The 23897-nt window shown below is 37.4% G+C and overlaps 1 protein-coding gene across 1 annotated transcript in view; it reads left to right on the forward strand.

Moving 5' to 3' along the window:
• The first annotated feature begins 2228 nt into the window (after positions 1-2228).
• Positions 2229-23897, forward strand: part of LOC131067511 (wound-induced protein 1) — a 67141-nt gene continuing 45472 nt past the window's right edge. The window contains exon 1 of the mRNA XM_058002573.2: positions 2229-2238. Coding sequence (XP_057858556.2) covers positions 2229-2238 — 10 coding nt within the window. The remainder of the gene's footprint in view (positions 2239-23897) is intronic.

Consider the following 23897-nt stretch of genomic DNA (forward strand, 5'->3'; position numbering starts at 1 on the left):
CCCAAAATGCGACCTATGTTTTGCTTGTCTCTAAAGAAAAGTTGGCCTCCATATTTGAAGTCGAGATACCTGTGATTCCAAAACGGACATGCAAATCTATCAGACTAACAACGACGTCTATAAATTATTTGAATTTTTATCAACCTATGTCTTAATTTTTTAGTGCTTTCTAATAACTAAGTATATCTACCACATGTTCCATGTTATTCTAGAATCTAAGTTTCTGCACAATAGTTTGGGGATGTTTTTGTACACTTACACATATCCATATCATGCTATCCTACGAAGACCTTCAATTCATATGATGCACACAACTAATAAAAAGTTTCTTCGACTAACAAGGCGTGTTATGTGATTGCTCCAAAATGGTAGTATGCAATGACTAACATGCCTGTTAGTTGCACGTTTTAAACCGTCAATTTTGTAATCAATGGGCATCGATTGACTAACACAACGCTAACACACTGTACAATAGGTGCTCTCGCTCCAAAGCGGACCTTTCGTACAGCGTGTTAACGACGGGTTAGTCAATCGCAACCATTAATTGCAAAATCGACGGTGTAAAACACTATACTAACCCGCGTGTTAGTAAACTCGAACTTTGTTTTCGAACCACAATACACACACGTGCAACTAACACCCCTGTTAGTCAATCCGTACTGACTTTTTGGAGACAGAATAGACACGTTCGGCCGCGGCTCCAAAACAGACATTTTTTTTGTTATTGTAGAATATTTATGTAATAAATAGTAAATCAAATTAAAATAAGAAGACAAAAAAACTTGTGTAAAATTATCTACAAATATGGGTATTTCTACATATTGATTTGAATCATTTGAAGATAATTTGAATATTAGTGTTATGCTATATATTTTACGTATATTGTTGTCTTAAAATGAGTGGTATTAGATCTATGAGCTTGTCAACCTAATTGGGTACATTTAATTGTTAATCGTGGATGGACTAACATGCCGCTTATTCAATCCGTACGATGGAGTTGCCGCGGCTATTGCGCAACTAACACGCGTGCAACTATTCTAGTAAATCCTTACTGTGGTTTTGGAGCCAGATAGACGAGTGCGCATCTAAAGAAGCATAATGAGAAAAGGTGCGCCCTTATGGATGGAAGAAGTCCCTGCTTGATTATGGAAGTAAAAATTACAAATAATGGAAAGTTACACTATCGGGATAAGTAACCCCGATAAAAACACGCAACAAATACTAGTTGTTGATCAGTGTATCATATACTGATAACAATGCATGGAAATCCAAGCTCGGACCTATCGGCATTACTCTCGCCGATTAAGTTATGAAGCCAACGACGGTTATATCGGGCAATCATATATCGATAAGGTTCATCGGTATAGTGAACATACGCGGCAAAAGCATAAAATTGTCTTGTCGATAACCAATGAGGCTATCGGTAAGACTTATACCGAAAAGCGCAATAGTGGAAATGTCACCAAAAGTGAAGGTTGTAGCGAAAAGAAAGTCTAAATAGCTTTGCTGAGACATGACAGACCAAATAGATGCAGACATCCTAACACCAATTCTAACCCTAATGCGGCAGACTTGTCTATTCTAGCTCGAAAATGGCAGTACAACGAGACTAACACACGTCCTACGCGATATCTAACCCTAACGCAAATAATTTCCCACTAAAGCAAAACAAAAATAATTTCCCACTTAAGCAAAACAAGAAAATTTTCCCACTGCATATAAAGCAAAATAAAAAACAAAAACAAAGAATTGAAAACCAGAATATACAAACAAAAAGAAAATGACATACTTGACAACCTTAAAAAATGAAGCCTCCTTCAACAATGCAGGCTGCCCTTCAATAATAACTCGCTACCTCCTTCTTCAAGTCCTTTCCCTTCAACAATAGCAGAAGATGAAGCCTCCTTCAACAACGGAGACTGCCCTTCAATAATAACTCATTGCCTCCTTCTTCAAGCACTTCTTTCCCTTCAACAACAAAAGACTTCAACAATGAGGACGCCCAACAATGAGGACACTTGCTTTAATCGCGCATTAGTCCCATTAGTCCTCCTTTTTTCCACATGAGGCAGAAAATGACGCGAGGTTTTATGAAACAGAGCTACAGGGACGCGTACTATGGTTTACCTAACACGCATGTTAGTGGCGCGTTGTACATTGTCGATTTTTCAATGAACGACTGTGATTGCATTAGTCCCATTACTCATTTTTTCCACATGAGGTAGAAAATGGTGCGAGGTAAATGGAGGTATTGGGGTGCATAGTACGGTTTACCTAACACGCTGGCGTGTTGTACATCGTCGATTTTTCAATGAACGGCTGCGATTGCATTAGTCCCATTAGTCCTTTTTTCCACATGAGGCAGAAAATGGCGTGCGAGGTAGTATGGTTTGCCTAACATGTGTGTTAGGGCTGTTAGTGGCGCGTTGTACATCATCAATTTTTCAATGAACTACTGCGATTGACTAAGGACTAAGCCACCTGTCACTAACACGTACGAGACGTTTTGTCCATTTTGGAGGGAGCCAACGCGTTTTGGAAGCCCGTGCCCTGTTTTGTCGTCTGAACGCGGTCATCTGCAGTTGTCATTGGATGTTTGTTTTTCATGGCTTTTAATGTGCGTGTTATGCACAACACACCACTGTGAGCCCCAACCTAGGATCCGCCCTCCTCCGACATGTCCACGTAGTTTCGCGTGGGCCCCGACATTTCCGGTGGTTGCGCCAAATTGGCATGGTATGCATGTCTCAAAAATGTATGTCGATGCATGTTGTTGGTATGACAGGTCACTTTTGGAGCCAGAATAGACGCGTCCCACCCACACACTTATGAACTTTTTTTTTTTTTTTTTAAATGTATTTTCAATAAAATTGGTTTCCTCCAAATTTAGCTAGGCCACTATATCTAGTAGTTGACTCAGTTGTTCAATCAATTTTAGTAGAGGTGTAGATTTAGCAAAGGATCTAGATCTGGTGAAACTTAGGTAATTTAGTTGCAGATATCTACATTTGGCGACACCTCCAAAGTTAGTGATAGTTCTGTCAAAGTTAATAGTTATATAGTGTTAATGTACGCATATGCTTTGAATTTTTTGACCCCCCTCTTCGTTAGTAGTTTTGGTTTGGAGTTGATTTTCAAATGCCCATAACTTGAGCTTCGTTTGTATTTTTTTCAAGATTTTTTTTGGGCCAATTTTTCACACTCAACACAACGGTGAAGATGATTTGAAGTTTTGATATATGAATTTTTTGAAAATTTTAATTTGTCACAGGTGTTGTCGATTAATCCCCATGTTTGGAACTTTCAGGGCTCCGTTCGACCTCATACAAACTTCTTTTTAGGTGCAATTTCTTTTAGAAGTGCATAATTTTGTATGTACTTCATAGTGGTTGTAGACACCTAAAAGTTGCACAATGAATTAAGTGAATTTTATTCATTCAATTATTCTTAATTCTTCTAATTAATTAAATTAAGATTTAATTAATATCCCTATTCTTCTAATCGCATATTAATTAAATTAAGATTTAATTAATATACCCTTCTTCTATCTAAGTCATTTAATTAAATTCACATTTAATTAAATCCCCCTTCTAGCCCATTTAATTAAATTTACATTTAATTAAATCCCCCCACTTGCAAAATCCTACAAATGAAAGTTGCAACCACAATTGAAATAAATAAATTTTATTTTAATTAAATTCTATTTTCCCCACCCACTTGCAAAATCCTACATCTCCCACTTGCCTCCTAAACCCCCTTCCTAAATTCTTCTAGAACCTATCTAATCCTAATCAATTAAGCCTAAACCCTTCAATCATTCCTTTTCCCTAAATTTGAGGATGCCACTTCTCAAATTTGGAGGAAAGTCTTCCAAAAACAATAAAGCCTTTATATCTTCAACAAGCTAACTTGTTGAGCTCCCCCAAATTTGGAAGGACTCTTACAAATTTATCCCCAAAGTCTTCCAAACCATTAATGGTTAACTCACCCTTGTGGCATGGTTAGAGAATTTTTGCCTAACTCAACCTTCATCTAACCCAGGGGTCTCATTAGGCACTCATGGCTTTACCCTTGGTTATCCCTTTAACCTTTGCACAAGAGTTTACACCTTGGATAAAAGCTTTATCCATTGGATAACCCTAACCTAACATTAACCCTTACCTCCTAAGGTAACCTTCATGTCTTCTCAAGAATTTAATGCTTCTTACATCTCCTCTCAAGCAGTCTTTTGTTGACAATTGTCACCATTTCATTGGTGAGAATTGTAAACATGGATTGATAACTTTCACTCCTAGCCCTTATTGAGATTATCCAATCTCAACCCTCCATTGCCCTATTTTCCTTATAAATAGAGCCCATTCCTTCTTCAAAACAATGAAGTATTTGTGCATCAAATTTATAGTCTCATAACATTAATCATATTATCTCTCTTTGATAGAATATAATTTTAGATCATTTCATGATTGTCATCCTTAAGTCACTTTGCTCAGTGATCTAAGAGCAAAGGCATTGGCTTGAGGGGTCTTGTGAGATAGAGAACAATGGAACACCACTTGGGAAGTTGAGCTATTCCATATAGCTCCATAACTTGCACCAAGAGTCCCGTTGGTGTGTGGGCAAGTCATTGAATTTTGTAATTTCCATTTCATTGCACCGCTTTTCCCACATATATTTCTAGCACCACCATGGGGCACATCCTCAAAAATAACATCATTTTTCATGTAGGTAGAAGACAACAATCACGCCAAAATACCAGAATAGCGCATCTAAAATTTTTGTAGCGCATTTGTGCTAAACTTAAGCGCATCCATGGCACATATTAGCGCATAGAAACCATCTTTTAGTGCAACTGATCTTCCTTTTAGCGCATATTTCTCTCTGTTATTTCAGCGCATAGGAGTATTGTTTTAGCGCATTCAAGCCACATAATAGCGCATAGGTGCTTTTTCTTAGCGCATAGACATCATTTCTTAGCACATCTATGCAATAGTTTAACACATAGAGCTGACAGAGGCAAAAATTTGTAGTAGAGTAAAAAATGAGGCTTGTGGAAGGACAATATATATAGAATATAATATTTAAGTATAAGTGACATTTCCTCTTCTCTTTTCTCTTTCTTATACTTTAAGTTGTATTCCATATTTATGGTCAGGATGTTTGAGAGGGGTTTTGGACTTCTAGGAGTTATAATGCAAAATCTAGTTTTTGGAAGATCTTCCAAATTTCAGACTTAGTCAAATTTTAGGGCATTTCAGGATCAGGATTGTAAAATTTGTAACCAAGATAAGAATTTAGGCTTGTGTATGCTCACACTAACACATGAAGTTGAACTATTCCATATAGCTCCATAACTTGCAGCAAGGGTCCCATTGGTGTGTGGGAAAGTCATTGAATTTTGTAATTTCCATTTCATTGCACTTCTTTTCCCGCATACATTTCTGGTGCCCACTGTATGCGGACTTGTATGCGGGAAAAACAATGTAATGAAATGGAAATTACAAAATTCAATGACTTGCCCACACACCAATGGGACTCTTGGTGCAATTTATGGAGCTATATGGAATAGCTCAACTTCCCAAGGGGTGTTCCATTGTTCTCTATCTCACAAGACCCCTCAAGCCAATGCCTTTGCTCTCAGATCACTGAGCAAAGTGACTTAGGGATGACAATCATGAGAATGAGGGATGCTTTTGATCAATCTTAAAATGAATGCAATCCTAACTATGCATGATTTTAACAAATATGAACTAAACTAGTGATGATAAGATGAAAATATTAGTACAAGACTATCCTAACATGATATACTAGTTTATATGATTAACTAAGATGATAGAAATGCTTCTAAAATGTTTATTAGATTATTTCTATTTCAAAGAGAGATTAAATGCTTGCTAAAAATGAGTATAAGTGAGATGCTAAAGACTTGGATGATCAAAACATCTGGTTTCAGGAATGATACCGCCTGTATAAGACAAAGATGATCGAAGAGCCTGTTTTCAAGAATGATATCGCCTGTATAAGAGAAAGATGATCGAAGCATCTATTTTCAGGAATGATACCACCTGTATAAGACATGGATGATTGAGCGTCTGGTTTCAGGAACGATATATCCTATATAAGAGTTGATCAAAACGTTTGGTTTCAGGAATGATATATCTTGTATAAGAGCTGATCAAAATGTCTAGTTTTAGGAAAGATACAACTTGTATAAGACATGATAGATAGTTTGGAAGAATGATGAAGATATGAAAGTGAAGAAAGATTCCATGATGATGCGATAGATATGCATGTGATGGATGCAATGATGAATGATGAATGATATGAATTATGTTTCGATATGAGATTGTATGAGGATGATTTGATGATTAGATAGTAATGCTCTTGATTTTGATTATGATGTGAATGTATGATCCATGATTTTGATAAGCAAAATGTGATGATGCATTGCTTTGATTTATGAGATGTGAGATGTGTCTTAAAAATGACATGCATGGTAATGATAATGATGTGCAACTAAATGCAAGATTAAAAATGATGTGCAACCTAATGCAAGATTAAGATGACAATGATGTGCAGCTAATGTAAAGCTTAATATGCATTCTCATTCTCAATGTTGCCATCTATTGTGATCAAAGTTCCAGTGCTTCCTTTGTTTTCATCATTGAGCCTTGATTTGCTGAAAGTTGATACAAGCATCATGGTATAATTGAACCATAATGACCTGAGTATAACTTACATGGATTTTGATATTGCAAGATGACACAAGCGTCAAGGTATAATTGAACCAAGATGACCTGAGTGTTGCTTGCGTAAACAAACAAGAGTTAACCTTTGTCCCATACAAATCTGAAATGTCCTCAACGATATGCCACCTAATTGCTTTGTAGGACAAATTTGCATGGTAAAAAACTTCACTCACAGATAGAAGACAAATAAAACATCACATTCCTTCCTTGCTTCTCTAGTCATAAGACATCCTTGAGTCACTTAGGAGATATGATAAGCAAAAATTAACAACCATAAGTAAGCATGCATGCTATTTGGAATCTACTCTTGTCAAATAAAACATCTTGCAAATAGATCTTTGTTCAGTTCTAGTCAGTTCAAGTCTGTGATGTCTAGCCTTCTTGCAAATGGAGTAAAGTCTTCCAAAGGAATTAAAGCCTTTATGCCTTCAACAAGCTAACTTGTTGAATACCCCCAAATTTGGAAGGACTCTTACAAATTTGTCCCCAAAGTCTTCCAAACCATTAATGGTTAACTAAGCCTTTGTGGCATGGTTAGAGACTTTTTTCCTAACTCAACCCTTATCTAACCATAGAGTCTCATCAAGCATTCATTGCTTTGACCATGGTTATTCCTTTAACCCTTGCATAAGAGTTTATCCTTTGGGCCGAACAGGAAGCCTGATTACGAACCTTAGCATTAGAAACTTTGAGCCGAGTCAGTATCCAGACATTGGTAATATCATAGTGCAAGGGTGGGGAAGAATCTGCCCCCAAGATCACTCACCATATATCTCCCAAGATAGCTACTCAATTGTGAAGCAATTCACTTTTGGTTAATTTCTGGCAAAAGGCAAAAAAATGGGCGCCCCCTAGGGGGTGACAAGGTTGTTTGAGCTGACGGAGTATCGAGACTAGTGGGCTATGATGTTGTTGATAACCCTTGAATAAAGAGTCTGATTGAATTGCATTATTTGTATCCAAACCTGTTAAAACATTGGGGATTTGAACACATCCTCGCAGAATATACACTCTTTATTTAGAATAGGCGAAAATGGTTATCTTTTTCATGCTGTGTTTGGATTTCATACTCTAGAAAATCATCCATAATAGTTGAGAAAAAGTTAAAAATCACAAAAAAACTAACAAGTCAAAACAAACAGGGAAGTTTAGCGCGTAAAAGCAACATTTTAGCGCATCTAAAGAAAAACTTAGCACTTTAAAACCATCTTTTAGCGCGTCCATGCTTCAACATAGCACAACTATTCTAAAAACTAGCGCATAAACAACTTACACATTTGGCAGATAAAACTTAGTGCTTCTTAAAAATAGCTCAGCGCTTTGGAGCAACAACTTAGCGCTTTGGAAGCAAACATTAGCGCTTTAAGTTCAAAAGTTAGTGCGTAGGAAGGACATATTAGCGCATAACTTTCCAGACCAAGTCACAACCAAACAATTCAAGCTAGCGTGTAAGAAGGGCAGCTTAGAGATTTGAGATCTTTCTCTGGCGCATTGGTAGCATTTGTTAGCACATCGGGTCTCTGGCTTAGCGCATAGTTGAAACTGAGAAAACAAAGAACAAACATTAAACTTTTTTGAAATTTTTTTAAAATAGTTTGGGAAGCCATTTCAATCCTCACTCAACTTCGTCAGGTAGAAATTCAAATCAGAGTATCAGAACTATTCCAAAACAATCAAAACAAGATATTCTTAGAACAAAAGTTGTTGAGTCCAAAAACTAGCTGAAGGATAAACACATTTTCCTATCAAAATTAGGTAACATCATCACACACATCAAAAGGTCTTCCAAATCAAATGGATTCTATCCCCAAAACATACTCGTTTCAAACTAAGGTTGTCAAATCGAGTTTCCATATCAGGAAAGCTCTTATTCCATAACATTTGACACACTTTTGTCATGAGGGGGCATCTAAACCTTCATTTGATAAAAGTAGACTAAACTTTTCAAACTAAGTATCTTAATCCAAAACAAATCAAAGCAAACCATTAATCACCTGTGTATGACTAATCCTCATATTTTGAGAAGAAAAAGTATTCATCACAACACTAAGTTAAGAAAACAACAACCTAGTTCCCAAAAACTTGCTAAAAGGAATAGATTTCTCTACATCAATCGCCAGCTCTTCAAATCTCATCGCACCTTTCTCTGTCATATGTGCTTATATCTTCAAGACAAGTCAAACGAATTTGACGAAGAGCTATTGAGAACTAGAGCCTTTTGTCAAAAAGCAGCATCAGCCAATGCCTAAATTGAGGAGGAAAGATCAATCTAGGTTTCTTTATAGAAGTTTGCATCATTTATAACATACCTCAATTTGAACCACCAACCCCCGAACAAAACATTGAAGAGGAATTCATCCCCTTTGTCACAAAAAGTTTCTACTAGATGCCCATTGTCACTCGCTCTCAACAAAACAAGCAAAGCGAACCACAACTAGAGTCTAGCATGGGTCGAAGATTATCAAATCCTTTTGAATATCCAAATCTAGAAGACACAAAAATCTTTGAAGAAATCCTCCAAGAATGTTAAGAAAGATCTTCATTTAAAAAACTTATGGAAAAACTCATAGAGGCCGACAAAGAGAAATACTTACTCATTCTAACAAGCAAAGGGGTTAGGCTCCCTGAAGACTTTGATAATGACATATTTAGGACAGCGTCTCAACATTATGCTTATCAAGAATGACAAAGAGAGGAGGAAGCACATGACCCTGAAAAAAACATACCTGAATAAAACATACCAGAACCCACACATACTCGAACTAGAAATAATGAGAGGGAAGAACTCTTTCCTCGGCAAGCAAATGCACCCTTGGTTTCTCTCACACAACAAATACAAATGCTGCAAAGACAAATGCAAGACATGCAACATGGGACAACAATATGATATTCTTTAAACGAAATTTGTCATTACCCTTTTGACAGAAGGTTAAACATGGCACCTTTTCCCCCAAATTCAGACATTCCAAAATTTAACAAATATGATGAAAAAAGCGATCCTCGTGATCATGTTAGGGAATTTTGTACCATGATCCTTTAATTTGCCCATGATGATACATATTTGATGAGGTTATTCCCAAGAAGCTTGGGAGGACAAACAATGGAATGGTTATCCAGAATCACACCTCCTGTCAGATCCTTTGATGAATTAGTCAATAAATTTATCACTCAATACTCCTACAATATTCAACATGCCATCACCATGCTAGATGTTTGCAATACCAAATAGAAGAACAATGAAACATTCATGGTGTTTCTTCAATTTTGGAGATAGATGGTTTCGAGATATCCTCGAGATGTGCCTGAAAAGGAAAAGATGGAAATTTTCATTGACAATTTGAATAGCGAGATGAGTTACATACTCAAGCTCCAACGCATACCATCTTTTACTAAATTGATTGAAAATGGCATCCACGTAGAAGAGGCATGTGTTAAGAAAGGATCATTGAAATTATTCAAAGAAGGAACCAATTCATCCAACTCTCATTACAATAACTAGAACAACAACAACAACTTAGACAAATCCAGGTTCTGGACCAGAAACAAAAATGCTAGAAATGAAGGAGGAAATGAGGCTAATGATGTGAAGTCCAAACAACCATTATTGGCCTTATCAAGCAATCCTCAGGCTACCAAGAATCACAAGGGTGCTAACCAAGGCAATAACACTTATGCACCCAATACCAATCCAGAACTTTCAAATGCGAACACTACCAACAATACCCAAAATAATAACGCAAATTGAGGACCTAATACAAACTCATGCGGTAACACCAACAACTTTCCTAAACGCATTTACACACCATTAGGGAAATCATTAGAGTCAGCATTCTGAGAGCTCTTGGCAAACAAAATTATCTCATTACCAGCAATCAACAACTTTGAACCACAAGTCAAACCACCTTGGTGGAATGACTCACACTTTTGTGATTTTCATTGAAACAAAGGACATCAAACAAATGATTGCATGAGGCTGAAAAACATTGTTCAAGACATGATTGATAGAGGTGATTTAACAGTCAATGGTCTCAAAAAAAATGGTGACCATTATGCCTTTAAAAATCCTCTTCCAAACTACAACAAGGACAGAGCTTCAACATCAAATCTTACACGCAGAGCTCATATCAATCACATATATAATAACACCATCAATCATATATCAACATATGACAATCAAATAAGTGTCATTATAATCAAGGACAAATGCGAACATGAATCGATCAATGTAACCACCAAAGCTCAAAAATATGTCTTGAAAGGGCATACATCAACAACAAATACCATCCCCAAAATTCAATATGATTTGGTCAGTCAACTACGCAAAACTCTTGCTCAAATATCTATACTTGAGTTGCTGAAACTTTCACCAAAACACAAGGACATCTTGGAATAGGCACTATTGGAAACAAATGTACCTCAAGATCTGGATATTAACAAATTCCAAGCAATGATAGCTCACATGACAGGGCCTCATAATCTCACCTTTTCTGAGCATGATAATATTTCATTGAGCCATCCACACAATAATCCACTCCACATTGAAGTCTTGGTCTACGAACATCGAGTTAAAAGAGTATTAATAGATGAAGGAGCTGGACTCAATATCTGTACCTTAAAACTTATCTGTATATTAGGCTTCTCTGAGAAGTCTATTGATCCACACAAAAAGATCATTATCAAAGCATATGATGATGAAGAAAGATCATCCAAGGGAACAATGGTATTTCCAATTCAAGTAGGACCGATACAAAGGGACACTATGTGCCAAGTTTTAGACATAGACCTCACATATAATATTTTATTGGGTCGACCTTGGATACATGAAATGCAAGCAATACCCTCAGCTTACCACCAGTGTGTTAAGTTCCCATACAATGGATAGGAGATTTCTATATCAGCATATCATAACCCTTTTCAACATTGTAATGCTATGGGGGTAGCCCAAGACAGTTTGGTTCCACATAACAGAGAAAAACAAACTTCCTCAACACCAGATCTTCAGCAAGAAAAGCCTAAATCTTTATCCATGGATTTCAAACAGAAGATGAAAATCAAAGAACAAGGCATGGGAGAGTAATCTTTGGAACCCTTATGTCTAATCAACTTACTAGCATCGCCTAAATCTCATGGGCTACCTTCAGCATCAATACATCAAGCAACACAACCCGTCACCAAGTTTTATGGCAAATTTATTCAATGAGGCACACTAGCACATGAATCAGAACAGAAGGACATCCTTAGTTGGCTATACAAGGATGAAGAAGAAGTCAGAGCTGCTACTATGGAAGTAGCTATACCAACACAGCTGTATGGAAAAGGCTACCTGATCATGCAACAAATGGGATACAATGGCAAAGGACCTATCAGCAAGTGTCAAGATGGTGTCACAGAACCATTGGATCCTCCTTCGCAGTTTTCTAAAGATAAAACGAGATTGGGCTATGAACACACTCTACCCCCCCCAAAAAGACACCAAATAAATATCAAAAATTGCAGTGGAAGGAAAAGAAAAATACAAGGAGGATTCATGGCAGGAGGCACTATTTGAATTAGCAGAAACAATACGGAAGGAACGTGAATACCAGGAAAAAGAGACACAACACGAGGAGTTGGCCATTCAAAGAGAAGAAGCATCTTATGCGAAAGTCCATCATGTTCAAGAACCTATTTCAAACAAAGAAGAATCACCCCCGGGTAACATCACTACTCCCCGAGGAGAGACAGTATATGAGCAAATGCAAAGAGTAGAAGCAGGGTTTGATACAGAATCAAAGAAAACTATTATACTAGTATCAATCATCAGGGACCTGTTTTCACCCTACAACATACCTGTCCACAACACTGAAAGAATCTGGGATAATACTTCTGAGATTGATTCAAATGATTATGAATGGGGTAGCTGTTCAAATGTTATTGAAGATATTACTGAAAATGCTAGTCATACACCCCTTTCTCAAGAAGAACACGACACAAAGCCTAGACTACTTGAATTTGGTCCACAAAATATCTATGATGCCAAAGAAAATGAGCAACGACATTATGAGCAAGTCTACATGGAAGATGATACCATCGAAGACCTTGACAAAATCATTAACTTATTTAATATCCCAGCCAACCTTGATGATACCTCCATCCTAACACTTACAATAGCTGAACTCGACCCACCAAATGACTCTTTACCACTCATTTTTCCTAATCTCATAGACTGGGATGAACCTGAAAATCATGACATACCTATTTTCCCAAATGATGATTCCATTATCCATTACTTATTTACTGTCAACCCGAAAACAGACTCTACCAACAAACAAAATAATGACATCTGCACTAGGGGAGTGCCAAGTCTCTCAGTCGCAAAAATGAAAGAAATAAAGGATCTATTGCTGAAAACTAGTCAATGGCAGCACTAGATCACAAAAAAGTAAAAATAAAGGACGCATCTACGAGTGAAAACCTTTGTAAGGCACCCAACGATGAGAGACTTGACACTCTTCCTGAACACTATCAGGAGCGATCACCCATATTGATTGAGCCCACTCAATCAATAAACATTGGTACAATAGAAGCAGCCAAAAACATACACCTAGCAGAATCTCTAACAAAGGAAGAAAAATCAGAGTTTATCAAAATTTTCAAAGAAAAGCAAATCAATTTTGCTTGGTCATATGCAGATATGCCCGGGATTGATCCACACTTAATCGTGCATCACTTATCCATTGCTCCAGGAGCTAAGCCGATTAAGTAAAAATTGAGAAAGATGAATCCACATATAGCACTCATGGTCAAAGTTGAGTTAAAGAAACTATTAGATGTTGGATTTATTCGACCTATAGACTATGCTGAATGGATTTCAAACATTGTACTAGTTTCAAAACTAGATGGCAGCATCAAGATATGCACCAATTTTAGGGATGTCAACAAAGCCTGTCCAAAGGATGACTTTCCTTTGCCTAGTATCGATATAATTGTAGACCTCACAGCAGGCCATGCAATGTTATCATTGATGGCTATAATAAAATCAAGATAGCTCCAGAGGATCAAGATAAAATAGTGTTTACTTATCCTTGGGGAACGTATTGTTGGAATGTCATGCCTTTTGTCTTAAAGAATGTTGGGGCAACTTATCAACGAGAAATGGCAACAATATTTCATGACATGATGCATACCTTCATGGAAGACTATGTGGATGATTTGCTAGCTAAGTCATTTACCCGAGCCGAACATCTAGGCATCTTGGAGAATTTTTTTTGAAAGGTTGGAGAAATTTCAAGTCAGACTCAGCCCTAAGAAGTGCATCTTTGGGGTAACATTAGGCAAGTTATTAGGCTACATCATGTCAACAAAAGGCATTGAAGTAGATCCAGCAAAGGTACAATTCATCATGGAAATGCCACCACCTAAAAACATCTGCCAACTCAGATCCTTGTAAGGATGGCTCCAGTCAATTAGGTGGTTCATCGCCCAACTAGCAGATAAAAGTCTACCATTCAATCATTTGCTACACAAGAATGTACCATTTAGATGGGAAGCCAAATGTACATAATCATTCTACCAAATCAAGCAATATTTAATGAACCCACCAGTTCTGGTACCCCCAATAGCAGGCAAGCCACTTATTCTCTACATATCAACAATAGACATATCATTGGGGGCACTATTAGCACAAGAAAATCAAGAAGGCAAGGAACGAGCTATCTATTACATCAGTAGAACTTTGAATGGTTATGATCTCAATTATACATTCATTGAGAAGGCTTGTTTGACAGTGGTATTTGCTTCTCAAAAGTTTCGACACTACATGCTAGCTCACACAATCAAGCTAGTAGCAAAAATTGACCCTCTAAAGTACTTACTCAGCAAAGCAACTCTCACAGGTAGATTGGCTAAATGGGTAATGATTCTCAATGAATTTGATATCCAATACATAGAGCGTTGAGCTATCAAAGGACAGGTAATTGCAGATCAATTAGCTGATGCACCACTACAAGATAAACAACCAATGTAGATCGAATTTCCAGATAGGGATGTTCTTACTATTACCACCTAGCAATGGACCCTATACTTTGATGGTTCCTACACTCAACATGGCTCAAGTGTTGGCATCTTGTTCATCACTCCTGAAGGACACACCATACCAAGATCATATAGGCTCATGTTCCCATGCACAAATAACATTGTTGAGTATGAGGCACTGGTTACAGGGATCAAAATAGTCGTGGAATGGAGAATCACAGAATTGAAAGTCTATGGAGATTCACAACTAGTCATAAATCAGATTAATAATGACTATCAGACAAAAGATGACAAGCTTCTACCATATAAACAAAAGGTGGATGATTTCAAACAATATTTTGTACACATCACCTTCGAACAAATACCAAGGTTGGACAACAGAGCAGCCGATACAATGGCTACTATCGCTTCACTGCTACAAATTCCAAAACAACAGAGTTGTTATGAGTTTCTGGTAAAGTAATTGTTTTCCCCAGCCTATGACAATTCCACATCCCATGTTATCTATGCCTTAACCGGTTCAGACTCTCCGTTATACAACACAATATACGACTATCTTAAAACCAATACCCTACCCAATGACTTATCTTGAAATAAAAAAATGCAACTTTATCCGGCAAGCCGCCCGTTATACTCTAACTAATGATACTCTTTACCGTCTAGGTCTAGATGGTACTCTTCTCCGTTGCCTTGGTCGTAATGAATCCAACTCTGCTTTATAAGAGCTTCATGAAGATATCTGTGGCACACATTCAAGTGGTCCTACTCTTGCTAAAAAACTTCTAAGAATGGGATATTACTGGCCGACAATGGAAAAGGATTCTTATCATTTTGCAAAGAAATGTCCTAAATGCCAAATCCATGGCAATCTTATACATGCACTAGCACAGGAATTGCAACCATTTACAACATCCTGGCCTTTTTGTTAGTGGGGATTGGACTTAGTAGGTAAAATACACCCTTCATCTTCAAATGGACACAAGTTCATTATCACTGCAACAAAATATTTTACCAAATGGATTGAAGCGGTCCCCATGACCACAGTATCTGGAAAACAAATTGCCTCTTTTATTCTTAATTATCTGATCTGCAGATACGACATTCCAAGTTCCATCATCACAGACAATGGACAACCTTTCAAAAACCAGGATGTGTGAGAACTATGTGAACGATTCAAAATCCAACATCATTTCTCTACACCTTACTACCCACAGGGGAATGGTCAAGCAGAGGCATCAAATAAAATAATATTGAAAATCCTCAAGAAAATAGTAAATGATGCAGGAAAAGATTGGCACGTGCAACTCAATCTAGCACTTTGGGCATATAGAACTAGCATTTGCACACCTATAGGAGCTACGCCATATTCATTGGTGTATGGATCAGAAGCAATTTTACCCCTCGAGGTAGAAATCCCATCACTCAGAGTATCTTTGAAAGACCTCATTCCAGATGAAGAGTATCAAGTAAACAGACTGCAAGAGCTAGAACTTCTTGATGAAAAGAGACAACATGCCTATACTCACCTCAAAGCATACCAGCAACGCATGTGTCGAAGCTAAAACCACAAGGTCATCCCTAGGATTTTAGAAAGTCGATGATCTTGTACTCAAAGATAATCCCAGAAATCAACAGGATCGAGAAAAGAAAGGGAAGTTTGAACCTAACTGGCTGGGTCCCTATGTCATCATATCAGCCTAAGGATCAGGCACCTACTAGCTAACAACTTTAGAAGGCGATGTGCTCGATGAACCAACAAACACCATCCATCTAAAGAGATACTATACTTGAGAAGTCTAATGCACAAAAAATAAAAAATAAAAAACTCAGAAAAAATATAAAAACAAACAAAAAGATGCAATAAAAACAAATGGTGAAAACCTGGCAACAGGCACTACTTGTGAGAGAACAACTCCTCTATCTATGTTTACTCTCAAACTTTTATATCCACGATCAAGCACCACCAACCATTGCCCAACACTTTGTCAAAATAGAATTATCGAGGACATACTTAGCATAGTCACTATCCTTGCTTATCCAAATATCATTTCATCATATCCCACCATGGCTTGGTAATCATTGTACATATCCACGTCAGGTGGTAAATTTAGCTAGGGGCAACATTTATCTACATTCTGCCATGTCAATAAATTAAAACTTGTAGCAGACTAAGAGAATCATATCCAACCCAAATTCAGTAATCCAGAGAACAAAACATTGATACACATAACAAATTCACAACACATAATGGATGATTTTCTAAAGTATAATTTTTTTACATCTTGCATGAAGTTTTGACTATTTTTGCATTTGAACTCTTTTTGAGCTATTGGATCCCTTAAATTTTCTCAATGATGCATTGAGCTAGAGAAAGTGATTAGAAGTCCAATATCTTTTAGTTTTCTGTCTATGAGGTGACCACTTGTACTGTGCAAATACTTGTCTCAAGACGTGATTCAACGCATATCACTAAATACATGATTCCACTTTGCGCATACAAATGGTTTAATCTTGTCTGTTTATACGCAACCCACACTCAGGTCATCTTGGTTCAATTATACCTTGACGCTTGTGCCATCTTGCAATATCAAAAGTCATATTAATTTTTCTCAGGTCATTATGGTTCAATTATACCATTATGCTTGTATAAATTTTCAACATATCCAAACAACTCAATGATGATAAACACAAAGAAAGAAACAACATGTGACTATACAGGAATGACAAATGGAAGAAGGATGATCAATTAGTTGTATATCATTTTACAATTAGTTTCATATCATTATCATCCATCTCATTTTCAAGATACATCTCACATCATATCATTATCATACATCTCATTTTTCAAGATACATCTCACAACATATCATTATCATACATCTCATTTTCAAGATACATCTTACATATCATAAATCATGCATCATCCAGTCATATCCATCAAATATCAAATCACATGCATTGCATCATCAAAATCATAGAATCATCAAAATCATATGTAAAGCATCATCCATAAAACACATCACATATGGATATATATATATATATATATTTCCAAAATGGTCAAAATATATAAAAGATGTCATGTATGTCCCAAATACGACACAATGATCAAAATACAATGGAGACAAGTCTCTCAGGTATGACTATCTCCTGAAGTTGATGGTCTCGCAACAGATGTACTAGCACTTGGATCTCCGGGTGGATCATGTCAAGGTGGCCCAGTCACACCTCTTCTCTCTGTCCCCGACTGACTCCGAGTTGACTGACTAGCATTAAAACTAGGAGCCCTCTGCTCTCTGGGGACTAGGTCCTCATACAACCGCCTATAGTACTCGACCACCATGGTAGTGTGTCGTATCTCCCTCAGTGTGTCTCACATTGGGGCACCCATTGTCGCTCTCTGCAGACTCTCTACAAGCTCCTCTGCTCAACACCGATGCTCTCTCTGTGTCCCGCTCTGTGGTAATCTGTGTAATCTGACATTGTTGCGTTAGTAACTGTGTCTGTAGATGTTGCACCGACAACTATAAAGATCTAATCTGAGCATCCTCTCTATGAGTGGGAATCTGAATCTGGAGGGGTACCTGTGTCGTGGTACCCCCTGTCCCTCTCCCTGTCCTTGGTACTGGTGGGGGTAGCACATCTGACCTCCTCCTCTGGGTGGGCCGTCTAAAATCATCCGTCCCACCCACAGCTGTTATAACCTCCCCAGCTCGCCCACCACCACCACCTCCGAACCTCCCCTCCCTCTCTCCTCCACTGATTGCCACACTACTCTATCACCCTGCATCCCTCTATCCCCACCAACTTCTCCTCTATCTCCTCTCCTCCCTCTATCTCCACACCGACCTCAGCCACCTCCTCCACCATCTCCACCGTCATCCCTCCACCATCCCCAACTCCCTCCTCAAGCTCCTCTCCCTCCTCTCTCATCTCCCTAGCCTCTCAGGCTGCTCATCCTCATCATCATCAAAAGAGGGAATCATCTCCACTGGATCAGATATCTGGGCTACAACATGAGCCACAAAGAGTGCTGAAAAATCCTCTGTCATCCCTGCATCCACTACCCCATAGGCATAGTCCCATATCTGGTCGGCTAGATGCATGTACTCCTCCACTGCCGCAACACTATCAATGGTCAGACCCCACTCTGGCACATCCTGTCTCCGTCGAGCATATAAGCATGCTCCCTGTGGTATACCCTGTTGTCGACTATACTGCTGCTGAACTCGGTTGTGCAAGAACCTCTCAATCACAAATGGTGTCCGCCCTATCAGGAATCGTGTCAAGTATATATATGGTATCTCTATCCCATCCTCATCCCACACCTCACACTCCATATACGATCTCCAGACAACCATATCGATATCATCTAGCACCCTCCTCCAATGCTCTAGCTTGTCCAGCTTACGCTGGACAGCTATCCCTGTGTATCCATATGCATAGGCGCGCCCAAATGGCCTCTCTCTGTCTGCAAGTGGCCTTGCTACAGGAATGTGCTCCCACGCCCATACCTGTAGCAATGTAACCCTAACTGATAAACTGCTATAGCCTAAGTATACCACATGATGAAAATCTCTATATAAATGGGCCAACATGCTGGACCCCCATGCGAACCGGAGACCCTGTGTCACCATATCCTCTAGAACCAACCCCCATCCCATTGCCAGTCCCTTTGACCTATAGTTGGGACACAAGAAGCCACCTACAAAACTTGCCAGTACTGATGGTAGTGGGGCATAATCCAAATCAATAAACTCCTGCCAAGGGATCTCATACCCACAAATCATATCATCATGCAAAATCTGGCGAAGCGCCTCTGTCCCACCCTCCTTAGTTTTCTCATAAGGCAATAGTGCACCTACCACAGGAATCCGCAAAATCCGATAACAATCCTCTGGTGTGACTGTAATCTCACCTATTGCCAAGTGAAAGGTGTTGGTGTCACCATGCCACCTCTTTGCCAATGCTGTCAATAAACCCCGATTAATGATATACCGAGGCATTTCCAATAATGAGGATAATCTGCATCTCTCAATAATATCTCTATCCGCCTATGTCAATCATGGAATCAAAGACCATGGCCTTAGAAATCGCTCTCACAACTAAAGCACACCAAGCCGCTCTTGTCACAAACAAAACATGTCCAATATTAGTTCCTGCATCAAAAATCCATATCAACATCAAAATTCATAACAACTTGAAACAATGAAAATCAATTCAAGTTTCATATCAAAAATCCAACTCATATCAAAATTCATATCAACTTGAAACAACGAAAAACAAATCAAGTTTCATATCAGCGATCAAATCCATATCAACATCAAAATTCATATCAACTTGAAACAATGAAAATTTAATCAAGTTTCATATCAAAAATCCAACTCATATCAAAATTCATATAAACTTGAAACAACGAAAAACAAATCAAGTTTCATATCAGCAATCAAAACCGTATCAACATCAAAATTCATATCAACTTGAAACAATGAAAATCAAATCAACTTTCATATAAAAAATCCAACTCATATCAAAATTCATATCAACTTGAAACAACTAAAAACAAATTAAGTTTTATATCAGCAATCAAATCCATATCAACATCAAAATTCATATCAACTTGAAACAATGAAAATCAAATCAAGTTTCATATAAAAAATCCAACTCATATCAAAATTCATATCAACTTGAAACAACGAAAAACAAATCAAGTTTCATATCAACAATCAAAACTGTATCAACATCAAATCCATATCAACTTGAAACAACAAAAATCAAATCAAGTTTCATATCAGCAATCAAAACCATATCAACATCAAATTCATATCAACTTGAAACAACGAAAATCAAATCAAGTTTCATATCAGCAATCAAAACCATATCAACATCACATTCATATCAACTTGAAACAATGAATATCAAATAGAGTTTCAAACCCATATCAAACATCAACATTCATATCAAGTTGAAACAACGCAAATCAAATCAAGTTTTATCTTTCAAATCCATATCAAAAGACTCATATCAGACACCATATCGGAACTCATATCGGACATCAGATTCATGACAAAAACAAATCAAAGATCTAAAACAACAGACACATCAAGATCGCCATTCAAACACTCAGCTTGGAAATTCAATAAATCTCAAAATTTATCACAACAAAACACACATCCGCACAACAGGCACATAGATTGGCAGACACCTACTTACCCCAACATATCTTCATTCCTCTCAAATTACCTCACAACATCATATTTTCCTCCTAAAAACACTACATTTTCTGCCTACGTGCTAAGATATTTTTTCTCTGCACTAAGCTGCCACCTATGCGCTAATCAAACACCTCTGTGCGTTGTAGACTTTACCCTATGCGCTACCCTGTTCTACCCATGCACCACCATATTTACCCTATGCACTAGGTTTCACCTACATGCTGCCCTTTAACCCCATTGCGCTACCTGACTAACCCTATGCGCTAGGTTTCACCTACGTGTTGCCCTTCACCTGCTATGCGCTATCCTATTAGCCCTATGCGCTAAGACTACCTAATGCGCTAGCCTAAAACTGCTACGCGCTACGAAACCCCCACCCGATGCTACCCTAATTCCAAAACTTTACACGCTATGATTTTTATTGTATGCACTACGATGCATACCCTACGCGCTAACCCATGACAATCCAACAAAAAAAATGAAAAATGTGCTCAAAATCGACAAAACAAAAAGCAAAAAGAGACAAAATTAGATGACTTATAGGTGGACCATACGTGGCAGGCCTCTGGTACCGATGAACGCGCTCGAATCGATGAGAAGCATAGGGAACCGACATTTTGTCTCTCTCTCTCCAAATGTCACTTTCTCCAAAGTCAACAAAGCACAAATGATACAAATAAAATCACTTTTCACCTTTTTATAGGGTAAAAGAAAATTAGGGTTAGGAGGTGGGGCATGTATTTTGCTCGTGATCTCGCATCTAACCCTAGCACACATCATTATCGGGAGATGAATCAATTGGCGTGCATTTAACATCGACAAAATTTTAAAATGTGATCAAATCTACAACAATTATCAAATCAACCAAATTTTCAATTTTTTTGATTCATCTCTCGAGGGGGCATTATTAAGATCATTTATCAAAATTTTGGGGCACGACATCGACATTTCGACACCGATCAAATTTTGACAACACATCAATTTTCTTTGAATCAACATGTGCGCACACGTCACTTCAAAGAGGGGCAAAATATAGACGCATAAAAATGACCACATTCCTAAATGAATATTTAATGTTCATTTTATTCTCATTCCTCTATTTAGTTAAATCTAATTTAATTAAATCACTCACATTCCTCTATTTGATTAAATAAATTATTCAATTTATTTATTTGAATTCACCTAAGCCTTTCATGTCATTTAATTGAATAAATCATTTTATTTAATTAAATCCCTTATCTCTCTTTTTAATTAAATTTATATTTAATTAAATTATTCACTGCAAATAAATAAATCTAATTTATTTAAATCCTCCACTTACAACCACAATTGAAATAAAGCAATTTATTTTAATTAAATTCTATTTTTCCCACCCACTTGCAAAATCCTACATCTCCCACTTGCCTCCTAAACCCCTTTCTAAATTCTTCTAGAACCCATCTAATCCTAATCAATTATCCTAAACCTTTCAATTATCTCTTTCCCCTAAATTTGAGGATGTCACTTCTCAAATTTGGAGTAAAGTCTTCCAAAGGCATTAAAGCCTTTTCCAAAGGCATTAAAGCCTTTATGCCTTCAACAAGCTAACTTGTTGAATACCCCCAAATTTGGAAGGACTCTTACAAATTTGTCCCCAAAGTCTTCCAAACCATTAATGGTTAACTAACCCTTTGTGGCATGGTTAGAGACTTTTTTCCTAACTCAACCCTCATCTAACCATAGGGTCTCATCAAGCATTCATTGCTTTGACCATGGTTATTCCTTTAACCCTTGCACGAGAGTTTATCATTTGGGTAAAAGCTTTATCCAATGGGTAATCTTAACCTAACCTTAACCCTTACCTCCTAAGGTAACCATGAGGCCTTCTCAAGCATTTAATGCTTCTTACATCTCCTCTCAAGCGGTCTTATGTTGACAATTGTCACCATTTCATTGGTGAAAATTGTAAACATGGATTGATAACTTTCAATCCTGACCCTTGATAAGCTCTTCCAATATTGACCATCCATTGCCCTATTTTTCCTATAAATAGAGCCCTCATTCCCTCATTCTCATCATCCAAGTCTTTAGCATCTCACTTATACTCATTTTTAGCAAGCATTTAATCTCTCTTTGAAATAGAAATAATCTAATAAACATTTTAGAAGCATTTCTATCATCTTAGTTAATCGTATAAACTAGTATATCATGTTAGGATAGTCTTGTACTAATCTTTTCATCTTATCATCACTAGTTTAGTTCATATTTGTTAAAATCATGTATAGTTAGGATTGCATTCATATTAAGATTGATCAAACACATCCCTCATTCTCATGATTGTCATCCCCAAGTCACTTTGCTCAGTGATTTGAGAGAAAAGGCATTGGCTTGAGGGGTCTTGTGAGATAGAGAACAATGGAACACCCCTTGGGAAGTTGAGCTATTCCATATTTCTCCATAAATTGCACCAAGAGTCCCATTGGTGTGTGGGCAAGTCATTGAATTTTGTAATTTCCATTTCACTGCACTGCTTTTCTCGCATACAGTGGTGTTATCATTTTATAGTCATTATGAGCAAAAAAATTACTTTTGACACAACCTTATTTGCCATATTTTGGCAATTGTATTGGGGTGAACTCACAATAATGGTTCCCACTTTTTTGCCACCTTTGACATTGCGATGAACATTTTTAAAATAATCTTCAACTTCCGAAAACTATAAATTTCTAACTATTAAAAATTTGAAGATGATGTAAATTAGTGATTTGTAGCATTTTGTCTATAGATGTTATATATATTTTTTTCAATTTTTTTTGAAGGATTTAAATTTAAGTTTTCCATCTCCGTCGAAAAGTAGTTTTTTACAACAAACTAAATTTTTTAAGAGTGACATGCCTCCCGAAACGCATCTTTTTTTTTCTATATATGATAAAAACTCAATTCT

The sequence above is a fragment of the Cryptomeria japonica genome, chromosome 7 (genome assembly GCF_030272615.1).
Source record: "Cryptomeria japonica chromosome 7, Sugi_1.0, whole genome shotgun sequence".
NCBI lineage: Eukaryota > Viridiplantae > Streptophyta > Pinopsida > Cupressales > Cupressaceae > Cryptomeria > Cryptomeria japonica.